We start from the raw sequence: 25,369 nt of genomic DNA on the forward strand, positions 1-25,369 counted from the left end.
TAGAAGGCAATTAGATTAGTCAGGCATGACTTGCCCTTGGTGAATCCATGCTGACTGTTCCTGATCACTTTCCTCTAAGTGCTTCAGAATTGATTCCTTGAGGACCTGCTCCATGATTTTTCCAGGGTTTGAGATGAGGCTGACTGGCCTCTAGTTCCCTGGATCCTCCTTCTTCCCTTTTTTAAAGATGGGCGCTACATTAGCCTTTTTCCGGGGCTTCCCCCGATCCCCATGAGTTTTCAAAGACAATGGCCAATGGCTCTGCAGTCACATCCGCCAACTCCTTTAGCACTCTCGGATGCAGTGCATCGGGCCCAATGGACTTGTGCTCGTCCAGCTTTTCTAAATAGTCCCGAACCACTTCTTTCCCCATGGAGGGCTGGTCATCTTCTCCCCATGCTGTGCTGCCCAGTGCAGTAGTCTGGGAGCTGTCCTTGTTTGTGAAGACAGAGGCAAAAAAAGCATTGAGTGTATTAGCTTTTTCCATATCCTCTCTCACTAGGTTGCCTCCCTCATTCTATAAGGGGCCCACATTTTCCTTGACTTTCTTCTTGTTGCTAACATACCTGAAGAAACCCTTCTTCTTACTCTTAACATCTCTTGCTGCAAGTCCAAGTGTGATTTGGCCTTCCTGATTTCACACCTGCATGCTTGAACAATATTTTAATACTCCTCCCTGGTTATTTGTCCAATCTTCCACTTCTTGTAAGATGCCATCAGTTGACACAGACTACTTTTGGCATGTGTTGCTACAACGCAATCACTGGAGCTGACAATGCCAACATCAGCTCCTTAAACTTGGCACTAGCCTCAACACCAAGAACTCTGGAACTGATGTCATCATTGGTGCTAGCGTTGGTGCCACACCATGAGGGCATGACCAAAAAGAGCCCCAACCCTGCTCCAAGCCTGAAGAGACATTGTCCAGTAAAGAAGGGATGCATCACTCCTCCAAAGACAGGGTGTCTAAGTCATCTGAGAGTGTTGCACATTAATCGGACATCGGCGCCAACTAAGGTGCCTGCACCAACAGCCATTCTGATTACAAGCCTGAGATAAGTGTGTGTGTTTTCCTCAGCTCCCGTCCCCTAATGCTCCTACTCTACTTGCGCTAAATTGATGACATCTTCATCATCTGGACCTATGGAAAAGAAACCCTTGAGGAATTCCACCATGATTTCAACAATTTCCATCCCACCATCAACCTCAGCCTAGACCAATCCACACAAGTGGTCCATTTCCTGGACACTACAGTGCTAATAAGCGATGGTCACATAAACACCACCCTATACCGGAAACCTACTGACCGCTATACTTAGCTACATGCCTCCAGCTTCCATCCAGGACACCACACGATCCATTAGAATCATAGAATATCAGGGTTGGAAGGGACCTGAGGAGGTCATCTAGTCCAACTCCCTGCACAAAGCAGGACCAATCCCCAATTTTTGCCCCAGATCCCTAAATGGCCCCCTCAAGGAATGAACTCACAACCCTGGGTTTAGCAGGCCAATGCTCAAACCACTGAGCTATCCCTCCCCCAATTGTCTACATTGTCTACAGCCAAGCTCTAAGGTACAACCATATTTACTCCAGTCCCTCAGACAGAGACAAACATCTACAAGATCTCGATCAAGCATTCTTAAAACTACAATACCCACCTGCTGAAGTGAAGAAACAGATTGACAGAGCCAGAAGAATACCCAGAAGTCACCTACTACAGGACAGGTCCAACAAAGAAAATAACAGAGTGCCACTAGCTGTCACCTTCAGCCCCCAACTAAAACCTCTCCAGCGCATCATCAAAGATTTACAACCTATCCTGAAAAATGATCCCTCACTTTCACAGATCTTGGAAGACAGGCCATTCCTTGCTTACAGACGGCCCCCCAACCAGAAGCAAATACTCTCCAGCAACCACACAACAAAAACACTAACCCAGGAACCTATCCTTACAACAAAGCCCGATGCCAACTCTGTCCATATATTTATTCAAGAGACACCCTCATAGGACCTAATCACATTAGCCACGCTATCAGGGGCTGGTTCACCTGCACATCTACCAATGTGGTATATGCCATCATGTGCTAGCAGTGCCCCTCTGCCATGTACATTGGGCAAACCGGACACAAATCTGATATTGGGAATCATAACGTTCAAAAACCGGTAGGAGAACACTTCAATCTCTTTGGTCACTTGATTACAGACCTAAAAGTGGCAATTCTTCAACAAAAAACCTTCAAAAACAGACTCCAACGAGAACTGCTGAGCTTGAATTAGTATGCAAACTAGATACCAATAACTTGGGTTTGAATAGAGACTTGGAGTGGCTGGGTCATTACACATATTGAATCTATTTCCCCATGTCACACCTTCTTGTCAACTGTGTAAATGGGCCATCTTGATGATCACTACAAAAGTTTTTTTTTTCTCCTGCTGATAATAGCTCATCTTAATTAGTTACCCTCTTATAGTTTGTATGGCAACTTCCTCGTTTGTGTGTGTGTGTATATGTGTGTGTGTGTATATGTGTGTGTGTGTATATGTGTGTATATATATATATATATATATATATATAAAATCTTCTTACTATATGTTCCATTCTGTGCATCCGATGAAGTAGGCTGTAGCCCACGAAAGCTTATGCTCTAATAAATTTTAGTCTCTAAGGTGCCACAAGTACTCCTGTTCTTTTTTTTCATTGTGGTTGATACTGTGAATGAACGTGGCAGATAGCACCATGTTGAATCGACTCCATACGATAAAGACTTAAAGCATCTTGATTTATTTGGCTGTAAGTCATACTCATTAGCTACCTTACTATTTAGGATCGCCAGTTATCAAGCCTTCATGGTGAAATAAAGCCATGTCATCTATTCAAAGTTGAATGCCTTTATTGATCATCTTCCAACAGACTAGAGGGAGCAAGTCCAGGCAATCATTGCAGAGTGCCAACTGCTCGCAAGACCATCTCCACAGGCCTTGCTAATACTGTCACTCTTTGTATCTCTATGTTGGTAGTCATAAGGAGGGTCTCCTGGCTTCATCGCTCAGGTTTTCCGAGGGAAGTCCAAAATATAGTTGAGGGCTTTCCATTTGATGGATCAGAGTTGTTTGTGGAAAAAACTGATGAATTCGTGCATATCTTAAACTCTAGAGCCACGTTGCACTGTCTGGGAATTTACACCCCTGCACAAAAAAGAAAGTTCAGTAAGTTCCAGATAGCATAGAGATCTCATTCCATACAGTTTCCCACCTCCCAGAGACATTACAAACCACAGCATAAGAGACGATTCCAGAAGAAGAGACCAGTTACTTTTCAGGCATTGCCCTTACAACCTACCACTTCGAAACACCAGTTTTGATGGGTTGGTCGAGGTGCTGAGTTACCATCCCCATTCTTATCTGCTGTAACAGTCTGCATGTTTCCCTCGCTTCAGTGACCATCTTCCTCATTTCCATCAGAACTGGGAACATATCACTATGGACAAGTGGGCGTTGGGAGATCATTTCAACAGGATACTCTATTCACTTCCCTCCCCCCATCCCAATCTTCTTCCCTGACCCTCTTCAGGGACCCCTCTTATGAGCACCTTTTGCAACAGGAAATTTACTCTTTCCCGAATCTGGGTGCTGTAGAACCAGTTACCATGCAACACAGAAGAAAGTATTTATTCCAGGTACTTCCTTGTTCCAAAAAAGAATGGGAGTTGGAGACCTAATCTAGATCCAAGATTAGTCAACAAATTCGTAAAGATTCAGCAGTTCAAAATGGTATCTCTTGCAACAATAAATTCCATCATTGGACCCAAGGGGACTGGCTCTTGGCCCTCAACCTTCAAGACACTTATTTCCAAATAGCGATACATCATTCCCACAGAAGGGTCCTACATTTCACTCTGGGTCAAGAGCACTTGGAATACAGGGTGCTTCTGTTTGGTCTTTTGCATGCCCTTCGTGTGTTCTCAAAAGTTCCTTTTATGGTAGCTGCTCATCTTGGCGCACAAGGAATTCTGATTTTCCCATACCTTGACAATTGCCTGCTGAAAGGGTGGTCATTCAGCGAATCTTCAACAGTCACTCAGAGGGCCTTAGACCTATTTCTCAGACTGGGACTACAATTAAACATCCAAAAATCCACCTTAACCCTGGTGTAAGGTTTGGAGTTCATAGAGCTTACCTCAATGCAGTAATGTCCAAAGCATTTCTCCCTTTGCACAGGTTCATAACCCTAGCCAACTTAGTCACTGCAGTCCGAGCCAGAAATTGTCTCCAGCTTTTGGGACATATGGTACCTGGGCACCGTAGTAATAAATTATGCAAGACTTTACATGTACTGCCTCCAAGGGTGGCTCAAACTGTGTATTCACCAAGCAAATACAGTTTAAACAAACTACTCTCCATGCCTTCGGTAGTGTGTTTAAAATAAATATTTAAATAAATAAAAAATCGCTTGACTGGTGGAATAACCCTCATAGTGTTTGTGCAGGGGTTGTCTTTGCTCAACCATCTCCAACATCAGTAGTAACAATGGATACATCCCTACTGGGATGGGGAGCTCACCTATATGTTCACGCTGTTCAAGGAAGGTGTCTCCTCTCAAGTCCACCCTGCACATCAAGTTGCTGGAACTCAAAGCAGTCAGAAATGCCTGTATCCATTTCTTCTTGCTGATAGTGTACATACATAAAGATCATGATGGGCAACATGTCATGCATATTTTACACAAACAGTCAGGGGAGAGCGAGATTGCCTTCCCTCTGTGCCAAAGCAGCAAGTCGTTAGAATTGGTGCAGATCAACAACTTTGCAGCTTACCTTTTGGGTGTACAAAACATCACAGCGGATACCCTCATAAGATCAAAAGTGGGAAGTTAGATCTCACTATATTCCACCACATATTTCAATATTGGGACATCCCACAGATGGACCTGCTCGCCACAGCCAGGAACAAGAAGTGCTCCCAGTCCTGTTTGAGAGGCGGTCTGTGTCACAACTCCCTGGCAGAAGCCTTTCTCTTTCGTCGGACTCCAAGCCTTCCGTGTGCATTTCTCCCGATTCCCCTGATATCCAAGCTACTGTTCAAGATAAACAAAGCCAAAGCCGTTCTCGTAGTTCAGGTGTACGCTGAGATAAACAACGTTTCCTAACACTCAACTCATTGTTTGTCAACCAATCACTCTCTGGACCATCCCTCATCTCCTATGTCAGGATGCTGGTCAAATCCATCACCTCAAACTCGGGGTTCTCAAGCTCAAGGCATGACTGATAGACTGTTTGCAGGGTTAGAAACAGTCCGTTCTGAGGGTGTAGAGAGTGCTGTTACACAGCAGGAAACAATTGACTTGTGACACACATACACAAAAGTGGATGAGATTCAAACTCTGGTGTGACTTAAAGCATCTTTCACCTACATCCTCTGTTATCATTTGTCCTAGATTACATCGTAGAGGTAAAAGACAGGATTATCTTTAAACTCTGTAAAAGTGCATTTGGCAGCAATTACAGGTTTCCATCATACAGTAGAAGGTTTTTCTGTCTTTGCTCATCCTACAACAAGGAGGTTTCTCAAGGGACTGGATAACCTCTTCCCACAAGTCAGATGCCGTACGTTGGCATGAGATCTCAACTTGGTACTCATATGTCTTACGAGGCCTCCCTTTGAACCTATGGCCGCCTGCTTCCTTTTATACCTGTTTATGAAATCTGCATTTGTAGTAGCCATTAGTACTACTTGAAGAGTGGGTGAGGTAGGGTGTCTGATAGCATCCCTCTCCTCTCTCCCCCACCCCCTTCACAGTCACCTTTAAGAATAAGGTTAACGCAGTGACTATATCCCAAGTTCCTGCCAACGGTGTCTTTGGGCTTCCACATGTCAACCTATTCACCTTCCAGTTTTCTTCCCGAAGTCACACTGGTTTGTGTAAAAGAGATGCTACATTACATACACTTGATGTAAAAGTCTAATGCCCTCCTGATTTAGACAGGACTAACCCCTGTAGGAAATCTCTGATTATTTCTCTCCATTGCAGAGAACTAAGGGATCTCTGCCTTCCAAGCAAAGACTCTCTAGGTGGATATCTGGCTGCATTGCCTACTGCTATCAATCTCATGATCTTCAGCTTCCCTAGAGTATTTACTCACTCTTCTTTAATAGCCTTTTCTTAAGTACTTTCCCATTGCAGAAATATGTAGAGCCATGACTTGGACATCCATTCCTTTGATTGCTGAACACTGTGCTATCACTTGTGCCTGAGCTTCTGATGCCATATTTGGCTCTATTGGCCTATCTTCGATCCTAGACTCAACTCCAAAGCCGCATCCCTCTGTAGAGGTTACTGCTCGATAGTCACCTAGAGTGGAGCACCCATAGTCCCTACTCGAAGAAGGGAAGGTTACTGACCCTGTGCAATAACTGTGGTTTTTCAAGCTGTGTCCCCCTATGGGTGATCCAATACTCACCCTCCTCCCCTCTGCTTCATAGTTCTTTACAACTGGTTCCATGGCAGAGAAGGTAATATCTTTTACTGGACCAGTTTCTGTTGGTGAGAGGGACAAGCTTTCAAGCTTACCCTGAGCTTTTCTTTAGATCTGGAAAACTAACTCAGGCCCAGTCTGCACTATAGAGTTAGGTTGACATAAGGCAGCTTACATTGACCTAACTCTGTCAGTGTCTACACCACAGTGGTGCTCTTGCCGATATAAGTCATCCACTACATTGACTTAACTCCACCTCCCTGAGAGGCATAGTGCTTAGGTCGATGTAGTTAGGGCAACACAGTGTCCATGTGGACACTGCGGTTACTTACATCTTCTGACTGTCAGCCTCCTGTGGGGCTGACAGCTGAAGCTCTGCCCCTGCCCTGACAGTCCGAGCTGTCAACCAGTTGTTGGGCTTACAGCTGCACACCCCCCACCCCACCCGGTGCCTGTGGCTCGAGCTGTCTGCCCGGCATGGGGCTCACAATGGGAGCTTCTCCCCTGCTTCCCACCAGCACCAGACTCAATTTCACAGCAGGGAGCCTACCAGCTGTGAAATTGACATTCTTGTCAGTTTCACAGCTACTATTTCACTTTTCTCTGCCTGTCAGTTCTGGGGCAGGGGGACTCCAGCTGTGAGCCCCAAGCTGTTGTCAGTGCCCCACAATACCGTACTATAATCGATGCAAACAGTCCTGGTGAGGATGCGGAGCACCAGCAGAAGGAAGCTAGTGTGGACACCAGCCCCTGATTTAATTTCTGTGGTGGCTGTAGGTCATCTAACTTAAATTGACCTAATTTTGTAAAGTAGACAAGCCCTCAATGTCTCTGCTAAATAAAATATTTGAACAGCTTGTTTAGCATAAGTAGTTAACAGATGTTTCAAGGGACCAGTCAAGCTCAGGTGGTCAGTTAATACCCTTCCAGTTATAGGGAGGGAAGGAAAGGAGGAGTGGGGCAAAAAGCAGCTGGGTGTTAGTGCTTCACCCAATGACTCCCCTTCTTATGTCACATTTAAATTTAGGTTGCAGTGTTGTCAGAGTGCCCATGTTATTGTTTCTTCTGTGAAGTGCCTATCACACTTGGACATTGTCAAATAATTATGGAGACGCCAGTTGTGCTTCCGATAGTTAAGGCTGAGCTGAGTTTTACACATAAAGCAGGGATTCATCCTCATAGCTGTGTATGAAAAATACAATGTATCCTCCCCAAAGTTGCTGTTTGAGTATAGCAGGGAGTAGTCAATTATTTTTTGTTAAGGTCCAAATTTCTTGGACAAGGTATAGTCAGGGTCCAGACTCCAGAGAAGAAAATAATAATGAAACCTCCCTAACAATAATGATGAGTAAATAAAAAGATTTCAGGGTCTGTTCAGAAACATTTTCTAGTTTGAATTTGGCTCGAAGTATGCCAATTGACTACCCTGGGAGTATAGAATGAGTTTTCTGAGAATTTTGCAAGCAAATGCATTAGTTTGAGTTAAAATTAATATTCTGTGAAAAATTAAGTTACGATCTTTGAAATACTTAGCACTCATTGTCTGGTCTTTTGTTCTTTCATGATCTCAGTAATGGAATAATAGGCTCTTCAAATGTGTCATAGTTAAAATTTACTGAAATCTTGTGCATAAGCCACGTTATTTGTAGGTTGTTTTTGGTATTCATAGGGTTTTTTTCACTGTATTAATCATAATTGAAAGTTTCTTCTTCAGTAGAGATGAAGAACAAATTTCTTTTGTAGAGTTCCACAAAAAACTGCCCTTTACAAAATGGCTGCCATCTCCCTCTGTTCTGTTTTGGACTGAAACCTCAGCTGCCCTCAGTGGTCATTTTGAGAGAGGCATCTGTTCACTGAAAAGTGGTCTGGTCTCCCCTAGAAGTTATCTGTAAACCTGTGTTGATTAAGAGTTGATTTTTACTAATATAGTTATACTGGTACAAACCCTAGCATGGGTGTAGTTATACTGGTATAGTTTATTTTGGTTCCTGAACTGGAATAAGCTATACTAGTATGAACATTTCTATACCAGTATAATGGCATCCACACAGCAATGGGTGTTGGGAGGGAAGTATCTATTGTAGAGAAAAGTCCTGAGTGTCTGCCCCTTGACAGCATAAGGCTCCATCGTCTTCCCTGAGGAAGCTTGGTTGGCTTCACTCTCATTGCAAATGTAAGATAGTGGCTATTTTACCAAGGGCAATTTTTTGTGAGTTTCTGTTGAAGGAGATTTTATGCACTAGCCTCTCATAGATAAACTTAATTATGAAAAACAGTGGCAAAAATTATCATTAATCCTAAATATTTTTTCTCTAAAGCCACTTGTTGCACCAAATCTACTCAACAGAGAGACAGAGGGAAGGAACTGTGTGTGCGCAGGGGGCTGGAAGGAGCAATTTGGAAGACAGGGAGGAGGGTAAAAATGAAGCTGGCTGCTTTGCACTGCTCCAGAGTGGCATAAAACAGCTAGAGTGTACCAGTGAATCTAGCCATAGAAGTTAAAAGGATGATTTTTCATATTTTCAAGTCACTAGAAATATGTGGTAAGAGCTCTTTGAGACTTTTGTTTAGTGTTATGATTTTTTTTTTTAAAAAATCAACAGCCCAAGAAGAATTCCAGACAAACTATATTAAAATGGAGTTAAAATTGAGAGTACAAATCAGTATTTAGGATAAAATGACAGGGATATTGTAATTATTCTCAAGCTAAGTGTTATAAATTCAGGAAATTCAGTTAAGATTCAGTGTAAAAATGTAAAATATGGCATCAGGCGGTAGGAAAAAAACCTGATGTTGAAAAATTTGTTTAATCTAAGACCAGAAACACCAAGGTTTAATCCTAATGTTTTTGTTTTTTTTTAAGGAGTGTTACTGGGCAGATCTAAGGTTGCTTGTTTGCCCTACTACATTTCCAGTTTGTATATCTTTTTTTTTTTATCTATATTTTACTGACATTCTCTCCCCCCCCCCCCAAAAAAAAAATCAGGAGAGAATGGGAGAAAAAGGCAGAAAGCCAGAAAGATAAAGGAATGGGAGGGCTGAGGAAGGGAAAGGAGAGAAACATTTCAGTTTCCATCCACTAGGATAGTTTGCGTATCTGATATAAAGAACCGTTATTGTAAGTAATTTTTGGAGTTCTGGTATCCTTTCAAATTTGAGAGAAACTGATTTACAGTCTTATTAATTATTACTTTCATGTTGTCTGCTAACCCAATCACTTCAAAAGGTCTAAATAGCCAAACAAAAATCAAATTTATTTTGTAATTGCAGTGATTTTAGCGCTTAAGAAAGGAGGTAGGATAGCTGACATTATATCATCTCTGTCCTTACCTGCAACTACCAGTTTATTTCAATGTTAGCTCTTTCCTGAGCAGTCTTTGTATCTATTCACCCTTTGCAGTGATTTTTTAAATCTAAGACTAGTAGAAATCAGTTTTTGCCTTGAGTAAGGAAGATTAAACGTCAGTTCTCTCTGTGTAAATGTTGTGCATTGTGAGGCTCCATCTGGAGCCCACTGAAGTCAACTGATGTTCTCTGGTTTCAATGGGGTTTCAGTCAGGCCCTAATATGCTACATATACAAGGGTAATCTGCAGTATAAAAATGTTTCTTGGAACAAAGAGACACTTGAAAATAAACCTTTTCTTCTTGTTTTGAAAAGAGAGCTGTATCTATGTTCTTTTTTTATTTATTTTTGACAGAAGAGTAGCAGCTCTGAATCCTTAAGTGACAAAGGTTCTGCTGAACTGAAGAAAAGCTTTGATGCAGTGGTATTCGACGTTCTCAAGGTTACACCAGAAGAATATGCTGTAAGCAATCAACAAGTTATCTTTTTGTGGGAATACTTATACTTTTGGCGCTGTTTCTTTTCCGCTCTTAACAACCCTATTTCTCCCCACCTCCCACCCACAGGGCTTCAAAAAGAGGCCCTCTGTGGTTCCTTTGGTCACAGGCTCCAGCTTCCTCCAGGCCCCAGGCTGGACAGTACAGGACATAAGTTTCTGCGGGAAAATCTAAGACTGGGAGTGTGTTGGGGTCACCCTGCAGTATAACCAAAGCTGATGAGAGCCTGAAAGTAATCCAACTGTAGCTGGCAGGTTGCAGTTACACACACACACGCTCAGGTTGTGGCTTGCATGCTGGAAGGTTGTTTGTGAGCAGCCCAAGTAGGAATTCCTTCAGCAATGCATTGTAAGGCACCCAAAGTTGCAGGGCAGGGGTGACAGCTGCTCATTAGTCTGGATTGTACCCTGGTATGTTACGGAAAGGTGGTTTTATGATTTAAAGAATTGGACTCGAGATCTGTATTGTGTTAAGAACATAAGAATGGCCATACTGGATCCGACCAATGGTCCATATAAACCAGTTTCCTGTCTTCTGACGGTGGCCAATACCAGCTGCTTCAGAGAGAATGAACAGAAAAGGGGCAATGTTGAGTGGTCCGGTCCCACCTTCTGGCAATTGGAGGTGTAGGACACCTGGGGTATGGGGTTGTGTCCCTGACCATCTTGGCTAATAGTCATTGATGGACCTATCCTCCATGAATTTATCTAGTTCTTTTTTTTTTTTTAATCCAGTTACATTTTTGGCCTTAACATCATGCTATGGCAATGAGTTACACAAGTTGATTGTCCGTTGTTTGAAGAAATATTTCCTTTTGTTTATTTTAAACCTGCTGCGTATTAATTTCATCAGGTGACCCCTAGTTCTTGTGTTATGTGAAGGTGTAAATAACACTCCCTATTAACTGTCTCTGTACCATTCATATTTAATAGACCCCTTGTCATATCCTCCCTTAGGGCCAGTCTACACTGGAAGCACTACATCGGTGCAGCTGTGCTGCTGTAGCACATCTGGTGAAGATGCTTTGCGCCGATGGGAGAGTGTCTACTGCTGATGTAGTACTAGTGTGGACAGCGCTTAGGTTGCATCACACAGCAGGGTGTCCTTTTCACACCCCTGAGTGATGCAATTTAGATTGATTTAAGTGGCAGAGTAGAACTGCCTTTAGTCATCTTTCCTAAATTGAACAGTCCCAGTCTTTTTAATCTCTCCTTATATGGAAGCTGTTCAATAGTCCTAATCATTTTTGTTGCCCGTGGGCAAGTCACCTTTACTTTGCCTCAGTTTCTCATCTGTAAAACATGATTTATAATACTTGAGTAATAATCTCATTTGAGCAGGATTAGCTCCAGGTTTTAGCTCCTCAGTGTGAAACTGGTAGAATTCCCTTAGGTCATGAGGATTGGTGACCTTTAAGGGCAGCAGTAGTGGTGCAGAGCAGTGGTTTTCACTTTTTTTTTTTTTCTTGCGACCCAGTTGAGGAAAATTGTTGATGCCCAAGATGCAGCAGAGCTGGGGATGAGGGGTTTGGGGTGTGGGAGGGCCTCAGGCTGGAGCAGAAGGTAGGGATGCAGGGGTGAGAGCTGCGGGGTGGGGCCGGGGATGAGGAGTTTGGGGTGCAGGAGGGGGCTCCGGGTTTTGGGACTCAGGGCTGTGGCAGGGGGTTGGGGTGTGGGAGAGGGTCAGGGCTCTGGGCTGGGGATGCAGGCTCTGGGGTAGAGCTGGGGGTGAGGGGTTTGAGGTGCAGGAAGGGGCTGTGGGTTTGGGAGGGGTGGGGGGCTGAGGGCTGGGGTAGGGGATTGGGGCATGGATTTACCTCTGGCAGCTCTCAGTCAGCGGTGCAGCCGGGGGTGCTAAGGTAGGCTTCCTGCTTGTCCTGGCACCGCGGACTACGCTGCACCCTGGAAGTGGCCAGCAGCAGGTCCAGCTCCTAGATGGAGGTGTGCAGCTCTTGCCCGCAGGCAACCCGCTTAGCTCCCATTGGCTGGTTCACGCCCAGTGGGAGTGCAGAGTTGGTGCTTGGGGCAAGGGCAGCGTGTGGAGCCCCGTGGCCCCCCTGCCTAGGAACTGGACCTGCTGCTGGCTGCTTTCAGGGGGCAGTGTGCTGTCAGAACAGGTAGGGACTAGCCTGCCTTAGCCAGGCAGCACCACTGATGGGACTTTTAACGACCCAGTCGGCGGTGCTGATCAGAACTGCCCTACATTCTGCGCCCAGTACTGGGTCGCGACCTGCAGTTTGAAAACCACTGGTGTAGAGTGTAAGCTGGATGTCCTCTTTATTATAGTCTTTTCTCCTAATGCTTCAGTTAGTTCCTTCTTGATCTATAGCTGATGCAGGAACTCCCTGTTAGACTGTGCATTTACATTACTTCAGTTCTTCTAGAGATGGTCATGTATCCTTATAACACTTATCCATACTTTTCCACTCTTATGCTAAGGAACTGAGATCTGTTTATCTAGTACAAATGCCTAAATTCCTTTTGAGAAGATTGCCTTGAATGCTCCAACATATTCTGCAGTGCTTCAGTACTTTTTTTTTGAGGGAGGAGGCTTTGGTATTTTTTCGCAGTGCTCTGGTTCCTACCCTGTCATGTCAGTTTCTGCTTTGATATGCCAGACCCTATTTCGATGTGTGTTTTGTGTTTGGTTTGGTTGTTGAGACTTCAATGTCTGTCCCGGTAGCGAAGCACGGTATTTTTCTCCAGTGTGTGATTTGGGGTAGTCCAGTATATTGATTTTGGGGATTTCAGGTTTCTTAACATATTGAGGCTACTTGGTGTTCTCAGCATTGGGAGGATCTTTTATCAGTCTCACTGACTGTCTGGTGGGGTTTTTAATGCTTCATACCTGTCTTTCAGATATGTTTTTGAAGAAGGAAGTAATGACTTTAGTGGTTTCAAACCATAGTAGAACTATGTCCAGGAGGAATGGCAATGTTTTTATTGTGTTATCTGTCTTGTAGTCTAACAGGATATTCAAGAGTGTCAGATTTTCTGTGGATATAATCTTATGCACTAAGAAACTGTGCACGGTACCTCCATACGCTCTTTGAAGTCTTGGTATTGGTGTGGGGTAGTGTTTCCCCTCTGAAGATACACAAGCTGGAGGAGCAGGCAGCCAGTCAGTTCTCCACCTTCCTGGGGTGGTGAGGTCAGGCTTCAGTCCTGGGATGGTGGGTGGCAGGCTCCAGCCATGGGACTTCTGGCTCTGTTCTCCAGCTGCGTGGTGGTTGGTTCTGGCCCTGAGCTCACCCCCCAGGGTCCTATCGCCCCTGGCCCGCGCTCAGTCCGTACCTACCTCTCTGTCCCTGGGCTTGTCAAGGCTAAGTAAGTTTGCTTGGAAAACTGATATTTGTACGTTTGTTAATACCACATTTCACAGCAGATTTAGTAGCTAGCAAGTCTTAAACAAAACAACCAAAAAAGCAAAAGAAACAATAAAAAAAAGACAAGAATGTGCAAAGCACCTTATTTGTGTTTCTGTTCTATTTAGGTCCAGTAAAGAATAGAAACAGTACATTTTTATTATTGTATGCAAAAAAAAAAAAAAATCCTACATAAATAAATTACAATGATTTGGGTATGTATATGTGCATATTTGTTTTTCCTAAAGTTAATTAAGTATTTTAGGAAAAATTGTCAGAGCAGCCACCAGCAAGAGTTGGTTGCCAAAAAATTTGTTGTGAGAACCCCTGATAGGTTCAAAGGTTGGTTTTATGAATTGAGTGAGGACTATTAGTGAGTGCTCTCTCTTAATCTATTAAATAGTATTCATCATAGCAATACGTTTTCCCAGAAGAGTAAGTGAACTGCAGGCTTTGGTGGTGAATGCACCATTTACAGTTTTCCACAAACACAAAATGATCCTTCGTCCATGTCCTATATTCCTGCCCAAAGCAGTAACTAACTTCCCTCAGTTTCTCTACCAATATTCTTTCCCAGCTTTCATGTGTACTTGGATGAATAGAGACTCTACACATTACTCTAAAAGAGCATTGTCATATTATTTTTTAAAAAGGCTGTAGAAGATCCTCACAGCTCTTCATATCGTTTAGGGAGTTGTAAGGGTCAGGCTATTTTTTTCCTCAATGCTTCTCCAGATGGGTTAGGGTTATGTATTGAAGAGACCACAAGCTAGACTGTTCCTCTTCCTGTGGGGGTTAAGGAGTGCTCCACTAGGACTAAGTCAGCCTCTTTGTCATGCTTTAAATGTCTCTGAAATCTGCTGAATTGTAACTTGGAGCTTGATACACAAATCCACTAAATATTATTTCTTTAATTTTAGCATCCATGTCCAATGCACAATTTGATAGAGCAGTTTTTCAGTCACAGTTGAATTAGAATTCTGTGTCATAGTTCTGGTTATCAGACTACCTCTACCCTGGGAATGTGTAGAGGCCACTTGAAGCAGCAGCAGACATTACTTACTCACTCTTAGCCCTGGTCTACACTACGAATTTAGGTTGAATTTAGTAGTTAGATGGATTTAACCCTGCACCCATCCACACAACGAAGCCATTGTTGTCGACTTAATGGGCTCTTAAAATTGATTTCTGTACTCCTCCCGACGAGGGGATTAGCGCTGAAATCGACATCGCCGGATCGAATTTGGGTTAGTGTGTACGCAATTTGACAGTATTGGCCTCTGGGAGCTATCCCACAGTGCTCCATTGTGCCAATTCTGGACAGCACTCTCAACTCGGATGCACTGGCCAGGTACACAGGAAAAGCCCCATGAACTTTTGAATTTCATTTCCTGCTTGGCCAGAGTGGCAAGCTGATCAGCACAGGTGACTGTGCAGATCTCATCAGCAGAGGTGACCATGGAGTCCCAGAATCGCAAAAGAGCTCCAGCATGGACGGAACAGGAGGTACTGGATCTGATGGCTGTATGGGGAGACGTAATCCGTGCTATCAGAACTCTGTTCCAAAAGACAGAATGCCAAAATATTTGAAAATATCTCCCAAGGGCATGAAGGACAGAGGCTATCACAGGGACCCACAGCAGTGCTGTGTGAAACTTAAGGAGCTTAGGCAAGCCTACCAAAAAACCCAAGAGGCAAACGCCTGCTCGGGGTCAGAGCCCCAGACATGCCGCTTCTATGATAAGCTGCATGCAATTCTAGGGGGTGCCCCTACAACTACCCCACACCTGTACGTGGACTCCTGCAAGGGAGTCTCATGCAACAGGGATGAGGATTTTGGGTTGAGGAAGATGATAGTGCACACCAGGCAAGCGGAGAAACCGTTCTCCTCGACAGCCAGGAACTCTTTATCACCCTGGAGACAGTACCCTCCCAACCCAGGCTCCCGGACCTTGAAGGCGGAGAAGGCAGCTGTGGTGAGTGTACCTTTGTAAATATAATACACGGTTTAAAAGCAAGCATGTTTAATGATTACTTTGCCCTGAAGACTTGGGATGCATTTGCGGCCAGTACAGCTACTGGAAAAGTCTGTTAACGTGTCTGGGGAGGGAGTGGAAATCCTCCAGGGACATCTCAATGAAGCTGTCCTGGAGGTACTCCCAAAGCCTTTGCAAAAGGTTTCTGGGGAGGGCAGCCTTATTGCTTCCTCCATGGTAGAACACTTTACCATGGCAGGCCAGTAGCATGTAGTCTGGAATCATTGCATAAGAAAGCATGGCAGCATGTGGTCCCAGTGTTTGCTGTCATTCAAGCAACATCCATTCTTTATCTCTGTGTTGTCCTCAGAAGAATATCATTCTTGGTCACCTGGTTGAAATAGGGGAATTTTATTCAGGGGACATTCAGAGGTGGCCGTTCCTGCTGGGCTGTTTGCCTGTGGCTGAAAAGAAAGCATCCCCGCTGTTAGCCATGCGGTGGGGGGGAGGGGTGAAGCAGTCAGCCCAGAGAATTGGGTGTGGGGGGGTTAGTTGGGTTTGTGCTGCACATTAACCCGAAAACATCAGCCCCTCTTTTTAAATGGCTAGTGTGTCTTTTTCAATTTTAATCTCCCTTTTTTTCCTCCCGCAGCTGCAAATGTTTCAACGCTGTGACTAGCATCTCTGTCCCAGAGGCTAACACAGATAAGAAGGTGAAAAAAATGCACTCATGATGAAATGTGCTCTGAGCTCATGCTGTCCACCCAAACTGAAAGAGCCCAGCAGAATGTGTGGAGGCAGACAATGGCAGGAAAGCACAAAATGAACGTGAGGACAGGAGGGACGCGCGAGAGGATAGATGGCAGGAGCAACAGGAGAGGTGGCGGGATCAAGAGGAAAGGTGGCAGCAGCATGATGAGAGGAGGCAGGATGCAATACTGAGGCTACTGGAGGATCAAACTGATATGCTCTGGCATATGGTTGAGGTGCGGGAAAGGCACAGACCGCCACTGCAGCCCCTGTGTAACCAACCGCCCTCATCCCCAAGTTCCATAGCCGTCTCACCCAGATGCCGAAGAACGCGGGGGAGGGGGGTCCTCTGGCACCCAACCACTCCACCCCAGAGGACTGCCCAAGCAACAGAAGGCCGGCATTCAATAAGTTTTGAAGTGCAGTGTGGCCTTGTCCTTCCCTCCTCCTCCCCCACCCCTCCCGGGCTACCTTGGCAGTTATCCCCCTATTTGTGTGATGAATAAAAGAATAATAAAGAATGCATGAATTTGAAACAACAGTGACTTCATTGCCTCTGCAAGCGGTGATGGAAGGGGGGAGGGGAGGGCGGTTGGCTTACAGGGAAGTAGAATGAACCAAGGGGGCAGGTTTTCATCAAGGAGAAACAAACAGAACTGTCAAACCATAGCCTGGCCAGTCATGAAACTGGTTTTCAAAGCTTCTCTGATGCGCAGCGCGCTCTGCTGTGCTCTTCTGATCGCCCTGGTGTCTGGCTGCGCATAATCCGTGTAAACCAGGTGATTTGCCTCAACTTCCCACCCTGCCATAAACGTCTCCCCCTTACTCTCACAGATACTGTGGAGCACACAGCAAGCAGTAATAACAATGGGAATGTTGGTTTCGCTGTGGTCTAACCGAGTCAGTAAACTGCACCAGTGAGCTTTTAAATGTCCAAGTGCACATTCTACCCCTATTCTACACTTGCTCAGCCTATAGTTGAACAGCTTCTGGCTACTGTCCAGGCTGCCTGTGTATGGCTTCGTGAGCCATGGCATTAAGGGGTAGGCTGGGTCCCCAAGGATAACTATAGGCATTTCAACATCCCCAGTGATTATTTTCTGGTCTGGAAAGTAAGTCCTTTGCTGCAGCTGTTCAGACAGAACAGAGTTCCTGAAGATGCGAGCATCATGTACCTTTCCCAGCCATCCCACACTGATGTTGGTGAAACATCCCTTGTGATCCACCAGTGCTTGCAGCACCATTGAAAAGTACCCCTTTCAGTTTATGTACTGGCTGCCTTGGTGGTCCTGTCCCAAGATAGGGATATGCGTTCCATCTATTGCCCCACCACAGTTAGGGAATCCCATTGCAGCAAAGCCATCCACTATGACCTGCACATTTCCCAGAGTCACTACCCTTGATAGCAGCAGCTCAGTGATTGCGTTGGCTACTTGGATCACAGCAGCCCCCACAGTAGATTTGCCCACTCCAAATTGATTCCCGACTGACCGGTAGCTGTCTGGCATTTGCAAGCTTCCAGAGGGTTATTGCCACTCACTTGTGAACTGTGAGGGCTGCTGTCATCTTGGTATTCTTGCGCTTCAGGGCAGGGGAAAGCAAGTCACAAAGTTCCATGAAAGTACTCTTACGCATGCGAAAGTTTCGCAGCCACTGAGCATCATCCCAGACCCGCAACACTATGCGGTCCCACCAGTCTGTGCTTGTTTCACAGGCCCAGAATTGGCGTTCCACAGCATGAGCTTGCCCCATTGCCACCAGGATGCCCAAATTGCCAGGGCCCGTGCTTTGAGAGAAGTCTGTGTCCATGTCCTCATCACTCTCATCACCGTGCTGCCATCGCCTCCTCGCCTGCTTTTGCAGGTTCTGGTTCTGCACATGCCGCATGATAATGCGCGAGGTGTTTACAGTGCTCATAACTGCCGCAGTGATCTGAGCAGGCTCCATGCTTTCCGTGGTATGGCGTCTGCAGGAGAGCAGAGTTGCAGGGGAAGCGGTGGTTGGATGACCTGTTTTGCAGACCTGTCTTCTGCCAGGACACAACAGCTGAGCGGGCTGCACACTTGCCGTGTTATGGTGAGACAAGAGCAGCTGAGCAGAGTTGCGGTGGAAGTGGCCCTGAAACCACCAGGAGAGCAGAGTGCCAGCGGAAGTGGTGGATGATGACTGTCATATAGAGGACCTGCAAGGTGGATTCATAGCATCAGGAGAGCAGAGTGGCAGCGGAAGTGGTGGTTCAATGATGACAGTTAGCAGTCCTACTGCACCGTCTGCTGAAAGCAGTATGGCGCCCGCACGGAAAAAAGGCGTTGCTTTCACGGAGGGAGGGGCGACTGATGACGAACCCAAAACCACCCGCAACAATGTTTTTGCCCCATCAGGCATTGGGAGCTTAACCCAGAATTCCAATGGGCGGCGGAGACTGCGGGAACTGTGGGATAGCTATCCACAGTGCAACACTCAGAAAGTAGCCACGGTACTGTGGACGCACTCCGCCAACTTAATGCGTTTAGTGCATTAGTGTGGGGACACACACAATCGACTGTATAAAATCGCTTTCTAAAAAATCGACTTCTATAAATTCAATCTAATTTCATACTGTAGACATACCTTTACATTCCCCTCATCCTCAGAGTCCTTATTACAGTTGCAGACCTGATGAGATTGTGGAAGGAACTTATCGAGACACTCCCTTCTATAGGCTCACCCTCAGAACATTTGGGAATAATGAGGAGGAGGAGCAGGAAGGAGCATGTGAAAGCGTTCCAATGACACTTCTATGAAGTGTTCCTTGGGGTATGAATGTGTAGAATCCATCTCGCACTGTGGGTACAGGTGAGTAAACCTCTATTTCTGTTTGCATATGGGCTAAGCCTAACATCCGGGTTCCTGATAGAAAAGCAGAGTTCTGTAGCTCGGGTGACTCTAAGCAGGTACTCTGGTGTTGGATGTCTTGGAAGGAACCTGAGAAGAATGCTGAGAATAATAGGTTTGTGGTGTGGGGCAAACAAACCAACAAGGACCCCTTTACCTACATCATACAAAAACTGCTTGATTATCGTTAAGATTAATTCCATCAAGGAACATGTGCCAGGTATTTTGACTTGTCATGAATTAGTCAGTTTGACTTGTCTCTGCAATTACATTCACACAGCTTTGTATTTTTAACCACTCAGTTACCATAAGTTAAAAAGTCTCTTCTGTAATAGGGGGACTTTCATCAAAGCTGACAAAAACTTCTGTTGAACCCATGTTGCTCTTGTGATCTTACATTTCTTACATGGAAGATATTTTTCTCATGACAATGACCTCAGGTTGCAGGATGAATGAGGTTTAGGAACACTCTGAAGCTTCACCTTCTTGTTCAACTCAAAGCCTATTCTTCTGTTAGCATTGTTCCCGTGCCCACATCCCTGTCCTGGTGAGGTCCTTCTCCATATACTGAATGTTAAGGTCATTGGTATTTTATATGGAATGGTCTGTAAAGCCCATTTAAAAAGTCCACCCTATACTCCTGGGAGAATACAGTGCCAAAAAATTAAAAATTATGCACACAATATTTGAAAATTCTGCAAAATTCTGCATATTTTATTTGTCAAAATAACACAATATAATCATGCTAGTTACAATTATTTTGGTAATTTATTTCAAAATATCTGTTACCAAGTATATCTGTAACAATACAGACTTAGAAAAAAAAATTCTGCTATTTTTTTTGACAAATAGATTCCTTATGAGGCATATTAATACAGAACTTTTTGTCATTCATTTAAATTTCAGTACAGAGCTGTATTTCCTGCATCTCTTAGAAGCAGTGCAAAGGCTTAGGGGAGGTAAGGGTAATGGAAGAGCTGAGGGAGAGGGAAGGACCCTGAGAGTGAACCTGGAGGATGTTGGGTGGCGGTAGGAGGTTTTCCTTTTGGGAGTGGAATTGTTAAGTGTTGGGAAGCCTACCCCATGCGGACCCTGGCTGACCCCAAGCCTCTCCCATTCAGTCAGGCAGGTCTACCACTCTCCACACACTCCTCATTCTCCTTGTGTCTCTGCAGTCCTCCTCCCCAGGCTCAGCACTATCACCCCATTAGCTCCTGAGCCCATGCTCCAGTCTGTCCCCCCCACTAGCCATTCTGAATCCCAGCCCTGTGTGCCCCACTCTGTCCTAACCTGGCTCTGCGGGCAGGGTGCTGTGATGAACTCTACTCATAGGGGAATTCTGCAGCAGTGGGCATAGAATTTTGAATTTTCCTGTATAAAAAACATTTTGCTGAAGAAGTGCTGCAGTTCTTGAATGCAGCTGGCTGTTCTGGCACCACATCACCCACTGGTGGGCAAAAGGCAGAACTGCAGCACTTCTTAGGCAAAATGTTTTTTATGCTGGGAAAATACAAAATTATGTGAGAGATTAATTCTGCGTGTCTGCAGATGCACAGAATTCCGCCAGGAATAACCCAACTTTGCGGGTATTTTTACACCAATTTTCTGGGCAATACTGTGACCAAAAGGACTGTATATAAATGAATCTGGTATCTTATTGCTTTGGCCTGACTGGGTTGGCAGATGGAAGGCTATATCAAGGTTAATTTATCTTGGGTAAGGTTGCCACCAATGTCTCTTCAGATGTTTTCATTGGAGATATCTGTATAATACACATGTGCAAAGCATTATTGTTTGAAAATTAGCCTCGAGGGAATCTTGTATGTGGCTCTCTCTGTTCCAGAGCTTGTTTCCAAGGTAAGGAGAAACCAAATTCTCCCATCCACTTCATTTTTCCAGATGTCCCTTTTTTTCACTTGGCTGCTTTATTTACTTTACTGGAAGTTTATATGTTAATTGTTGTCTCCTGTAGACTTGAATGTTTTGTGCACTGTTGGATGTTTAAGAGGAACCTTGCTCCTCTTTTGTATTTATGAATTAGAAAAAAAAATCTTTCAACACATTGGTCTTGATTGTTGCAGGTGCAGGTTTATTGACTTTTTTTTACTCTTCAGGAGTAAGAATCATTCCCAGATAATCTTTAGAAAAAGGTAAACTATTTACAATACTGCTTCTCAATATTTTATTTTATTCCTGGAATCTCACTGGCCTCCCTAGCTCCCCATAGTATTTGGAGATTATCTTTTAGAATGATCTTCATTCTTGTGCCTAGCTTTCATTTTTTCTTGAAGGTATTTTTGATGATGATTTTGCATGGGCTGTCATCACGGAAGCATCACTTCCTGTGCAATCAAAATAACTAGAACATTTGGAGGGGGAAATATCTGTATTTAGCAGTAGGTGGCATGTGATGGATTATTAAATCTTAATGGCTCGGGGAGAACTGTTACCCTTGAGCTAAGACCCAGGAGTTGAGAATTCTGCACGATAGATAGCTTTACAGAAACTGAATTACAGGGAATTAATTTACCTTTTACTTCATAGGTGTGTTGTGAAGATAAATTCATTTGTTTGTGAGGCATTCAGAGACTAGGTTGATGAACACCTTAGAAAAGTCTCTTTGAATTTTAAAAAAAAAACTCTCAGCAAAATATTTTTTAAGAAGCATGTCCCTCAGTGCTGTATTTTTCTCAATCGTATACACGCTGCTGTTTGGCATTCCAAGCCCAGCTACATACAATACCATAGTGCCTTCCCTAACCTGTGATACCTCTATATGAAGGAAATGATGGTTTCGTTTTGGAATCTGGAACATGAATTGTCATTACACTTACATATTCAGGATAGCTGGCAAGGCTTGACGGAGCTCCATTGACTAACTCCTGTTCAGCCAGTAGAGGATGATGTTGAGCAGCAATGAGGTATGTTGATTTAGCCCATCCGCAGATTTTAGATCACCATTAGTGAGTGAGATACAAAGGTATTCTTTTGCCCTGTTCTATATTTCACGGCACTTCAAAGCCACCAAGTCAGCTCTAGTAAGAGAAACCATTAATTTGCATTAAGGTTTTAATATGTTACCTATTGAGACAGAATCTTAACATTGCATAAAAATTCTTATTACAGTCTTTTTCCATTACTCAAATTATTCCCCAAACTGGACAGATGTTCATTTTGTTAAATGGAGCTTTTGTTAGAGCTTCTAAATTGAGGTTAACTGTTCTGCAGTTGTAGTCCAGTTTACGTTCTCCAGCAAATGACTTTCCTTTTTGCCAACAAGGTTTGAATATGCAAAAAAATCATTTTTTTTCTAGTGAGATAAATATTCACTTTAGGGTTCATGTTTGTGTGAATAGGCTTGAAGTACTCCATAGCTGAAATTCTATACTGTTAACTGAGTGACCAGGAGGTGGCATATCTGCTTACTGGTGGAGGCATTAACTGGATGTAACTTCTCTTCTGGTGTTATCCTAGTCTGCCTATTCTTGCCGAGATGGGAAAACGGATAAATTCACAAAAAAACCCTCAAAAACAAACCCTTATTTTTATTCTTGTAGGGAAACCCATCCTCGGCTCTCTTAGTACTTTGTTTTATTTCTCTTCTTTTAATTGTCCAGTTCCATTTGGGTTTCCATTTATCCTATCTGCTTCCCATATTATTACAGGAAGGCTATATGATGAAGCAATAGCTAAAAAATTTTCAACTGGGCACACTGATGTTAATGACAAACGGGCAGAATGATACCGTATGCAAGAAGACCTGTTGAGATTTATAACACCCCTGGTTCAATCAGTGCCAGAACTGATGAAGACAATAAAATGAACTCAGTAAATACCTCTGAACATAAAACCGGGTCCCAGAGAAGACTTAGGCAGAGAATACCAATCAGTATACTAAGACATGCTATATGATAAAATACCTGATTTTTCATGTTTCCAGTTTGATGCTTCCTATACACCTGTAGTAGAGACTACTACAGCAAGCTTGGAGAGTGAAGAGGCTAAGTCCTGTTGCAATTACCAGTCATAGGCAACAAATTACTTGCCAAGTGGCAGGACGTTTTTGAAGTAGTGAGCCAGGTGTGGGATGTGGACTATGAAATACTTTCGGTGCAGAAAGAAAAGGCAAGTTACAATGTACATCTATTAAAACCTCAGAGGAATAGGAAAATAGTGTTGAGCCTACAGTAACTCCTCGCTTAACATTGTAGTTATGTTCCTGAAAAATGCTACTTTAAGTGAAATGATGTTAAGTGAATCCAATTGGGGGGGTTAGGTTCCAGGGAAATTTTTTTTGCCAGACAAAAGACTATATTTTATATATATTTATATTTCATATATATATATATATATATATATATATATATATATATATATATATATATTTATCACACACACACAAACACACAGAGCACAAGTTTTAAACAATTTAATACTGTACACAGCAATGATGATTGTGAAGCTTGGTTGAGGTGGTGAAGTCAGAGGGTGGGATATTTCCCAGGGAATGTTTTACTGCTAAATGATGGAGTACTGGGCTGAACCCTCAAGGGTTAACACGTTGTTAATGTAGCCTCACACTCTACAAGGCAGCACGAATGGAGGGAGGGAAGACAGCATGGCAGAGAGAGACACACTGTGTGTGTGTGTGTTTGTGTGTGAGAGAGAGAGAGAGATGCATTGTCTCTTTAAATACACTGACCCCACTCTTAAGTACACTGCCTTTTTAAGTAGATCAGCAAATTGAGACAGCAGCTGCTGCCAGCAAGCTCCCTCCATCCTGCCCTGTCATGTCTCCCACCTGTTCTGTGGTGATCGCCAGATGGGGTAAAGAAGTGGGGGGGAGGAGTGCACCCTGACATTAGCACCCCTCTTCCTCCCTCCCTCCTTGCACTGCAAGCAGGAGGCTCCTGGGAGCAGCTCCAAGGCAGAGGGCAGGAGCAGCACACAGCATTAGGCAGAGGGACAGCTGAACTGCCCAGCAGTTGATATCCTGCTGGGCGGCTGCTGCATAGGGAACGTAGGGGAGTGGGGAACTGATCGGTGGGCTGCTGGTCCACCCTGATTCCAAGCCCCCAGCAGCTAGCTCCAACGGGCTGCTCTTTCTGCAAGCAGTGGACAAAGCAGGCGGCTGCCAAACAACAGTATAAGTGAACATTGCGCAGTTTTAAACAAACATGTTCTCTAATTGATCAGCAACATAACAATAAAACATTGTTAACTGGGACGACTTTATGTGAGGAGTTACTGTACCGAACAGGAGGTAGTAATGTCTCCAGCTACCAGGTGAAGACCATACTCTTGTGCTCTTAGGGGAAAATGTCTCCAATGCACAGATGATGTAAAGAGATGAATTTGATAAGTGTCTTCACCACCACAACTGGAAAGTCTAATCTTGCTGATCTTTGGATCCTGATGAAATCATGTTAGCAGTGTACATTCTGTATACCATATAGAATGTGGGGGACAGCAAAACAAAAGTTGGAGAGCATTGGGTTTAAGCATGGTAAGAGTCTCAAAGTGGTGCAGTCCATTTGATCTAGTACCAAAACCAGATATGCTAGTGTTCTGTTTTGTGCTGGATTAGATGCTGTATGGCCCTGACAAAACAAAGGTCCTAGATCTTTTAGAGGGCTATTGACCAATATCCTTAGGACCTGAGACCAAAGAGAAAATGGCAGGTGCAACTCTTTTGGGCCGTACGATTTCCATACGCTTCCTGTGATGGGGTTCATTCTATTCTGGTGCCCCTCCATTGGTGTAAGCTTCCTTGTGCAGCTTGAGCCAGTGGAGATAGTTGGAGTAGCCAGCCTGCTGCTCCAACTTCCAGTGGGACTGAGTGACCATGGGTCAGAGAGCTGCAACCAGTGCATGGCAGCTGCCAGTCTCTGCTATATCTGAGAGCAGATCAAATATAGTGGGGAATTGGGCCCCTAGAGTATGAATGGAGGGAAAACATTTTACCTTTTCTTAGCATTTCTGAAATAGACTTGTGTTTCACCAAGTTTTGTTTTACCAAAACTAGTAAGACTATGGAATTTCCAAACATGAGCAACAGGAGGCATCCGTCTATTATAGAGAATGGAA

At 44.2% G+C, this 25,369-nt stretch overlaps 1 protein-coding gene across 3 annotated transcripts in view; it reads left to right on the forward strand.

Annotated features, from left to right (window-relative positions):
• RALGPS2 (Ral GEF with PH domain and SH3 binding motif 2) overlaps positions 1 to 25,369 on the forward strand; it is a 284,167-nt gene that overhangs the window by 47,034 nt on the left and 211,764 nt on the right. For all 3 annotated transcript variants that reach the window (XM_084635739.1, XM_084635740.1, XM_084635741.1), the window contains exon 3: positions 10,177 to 10,284. In XM_084635739.1, coding sequence (XP_084491865.1) covers positions 10,177 to 10,284 — 108 coding nt within the window. The remainder of the gene's footprint in view (positions 1 to 10,176; positions 10,285 to 25,369) is intronic.

Source organism: Lepidochelys olivacea (assembly GCF_965140295.1).
Source record: "Lepidochelys olivacea isolate rLepOli2 genome assembly, chromosome: 8".
Classification (NCBI taxonomy): domain Eukaryota; kingdom Metazoa; phylum Chordata; order Testudines; family Cheloniidae; genus Lepidochelys; species Lepidochelys olivacea.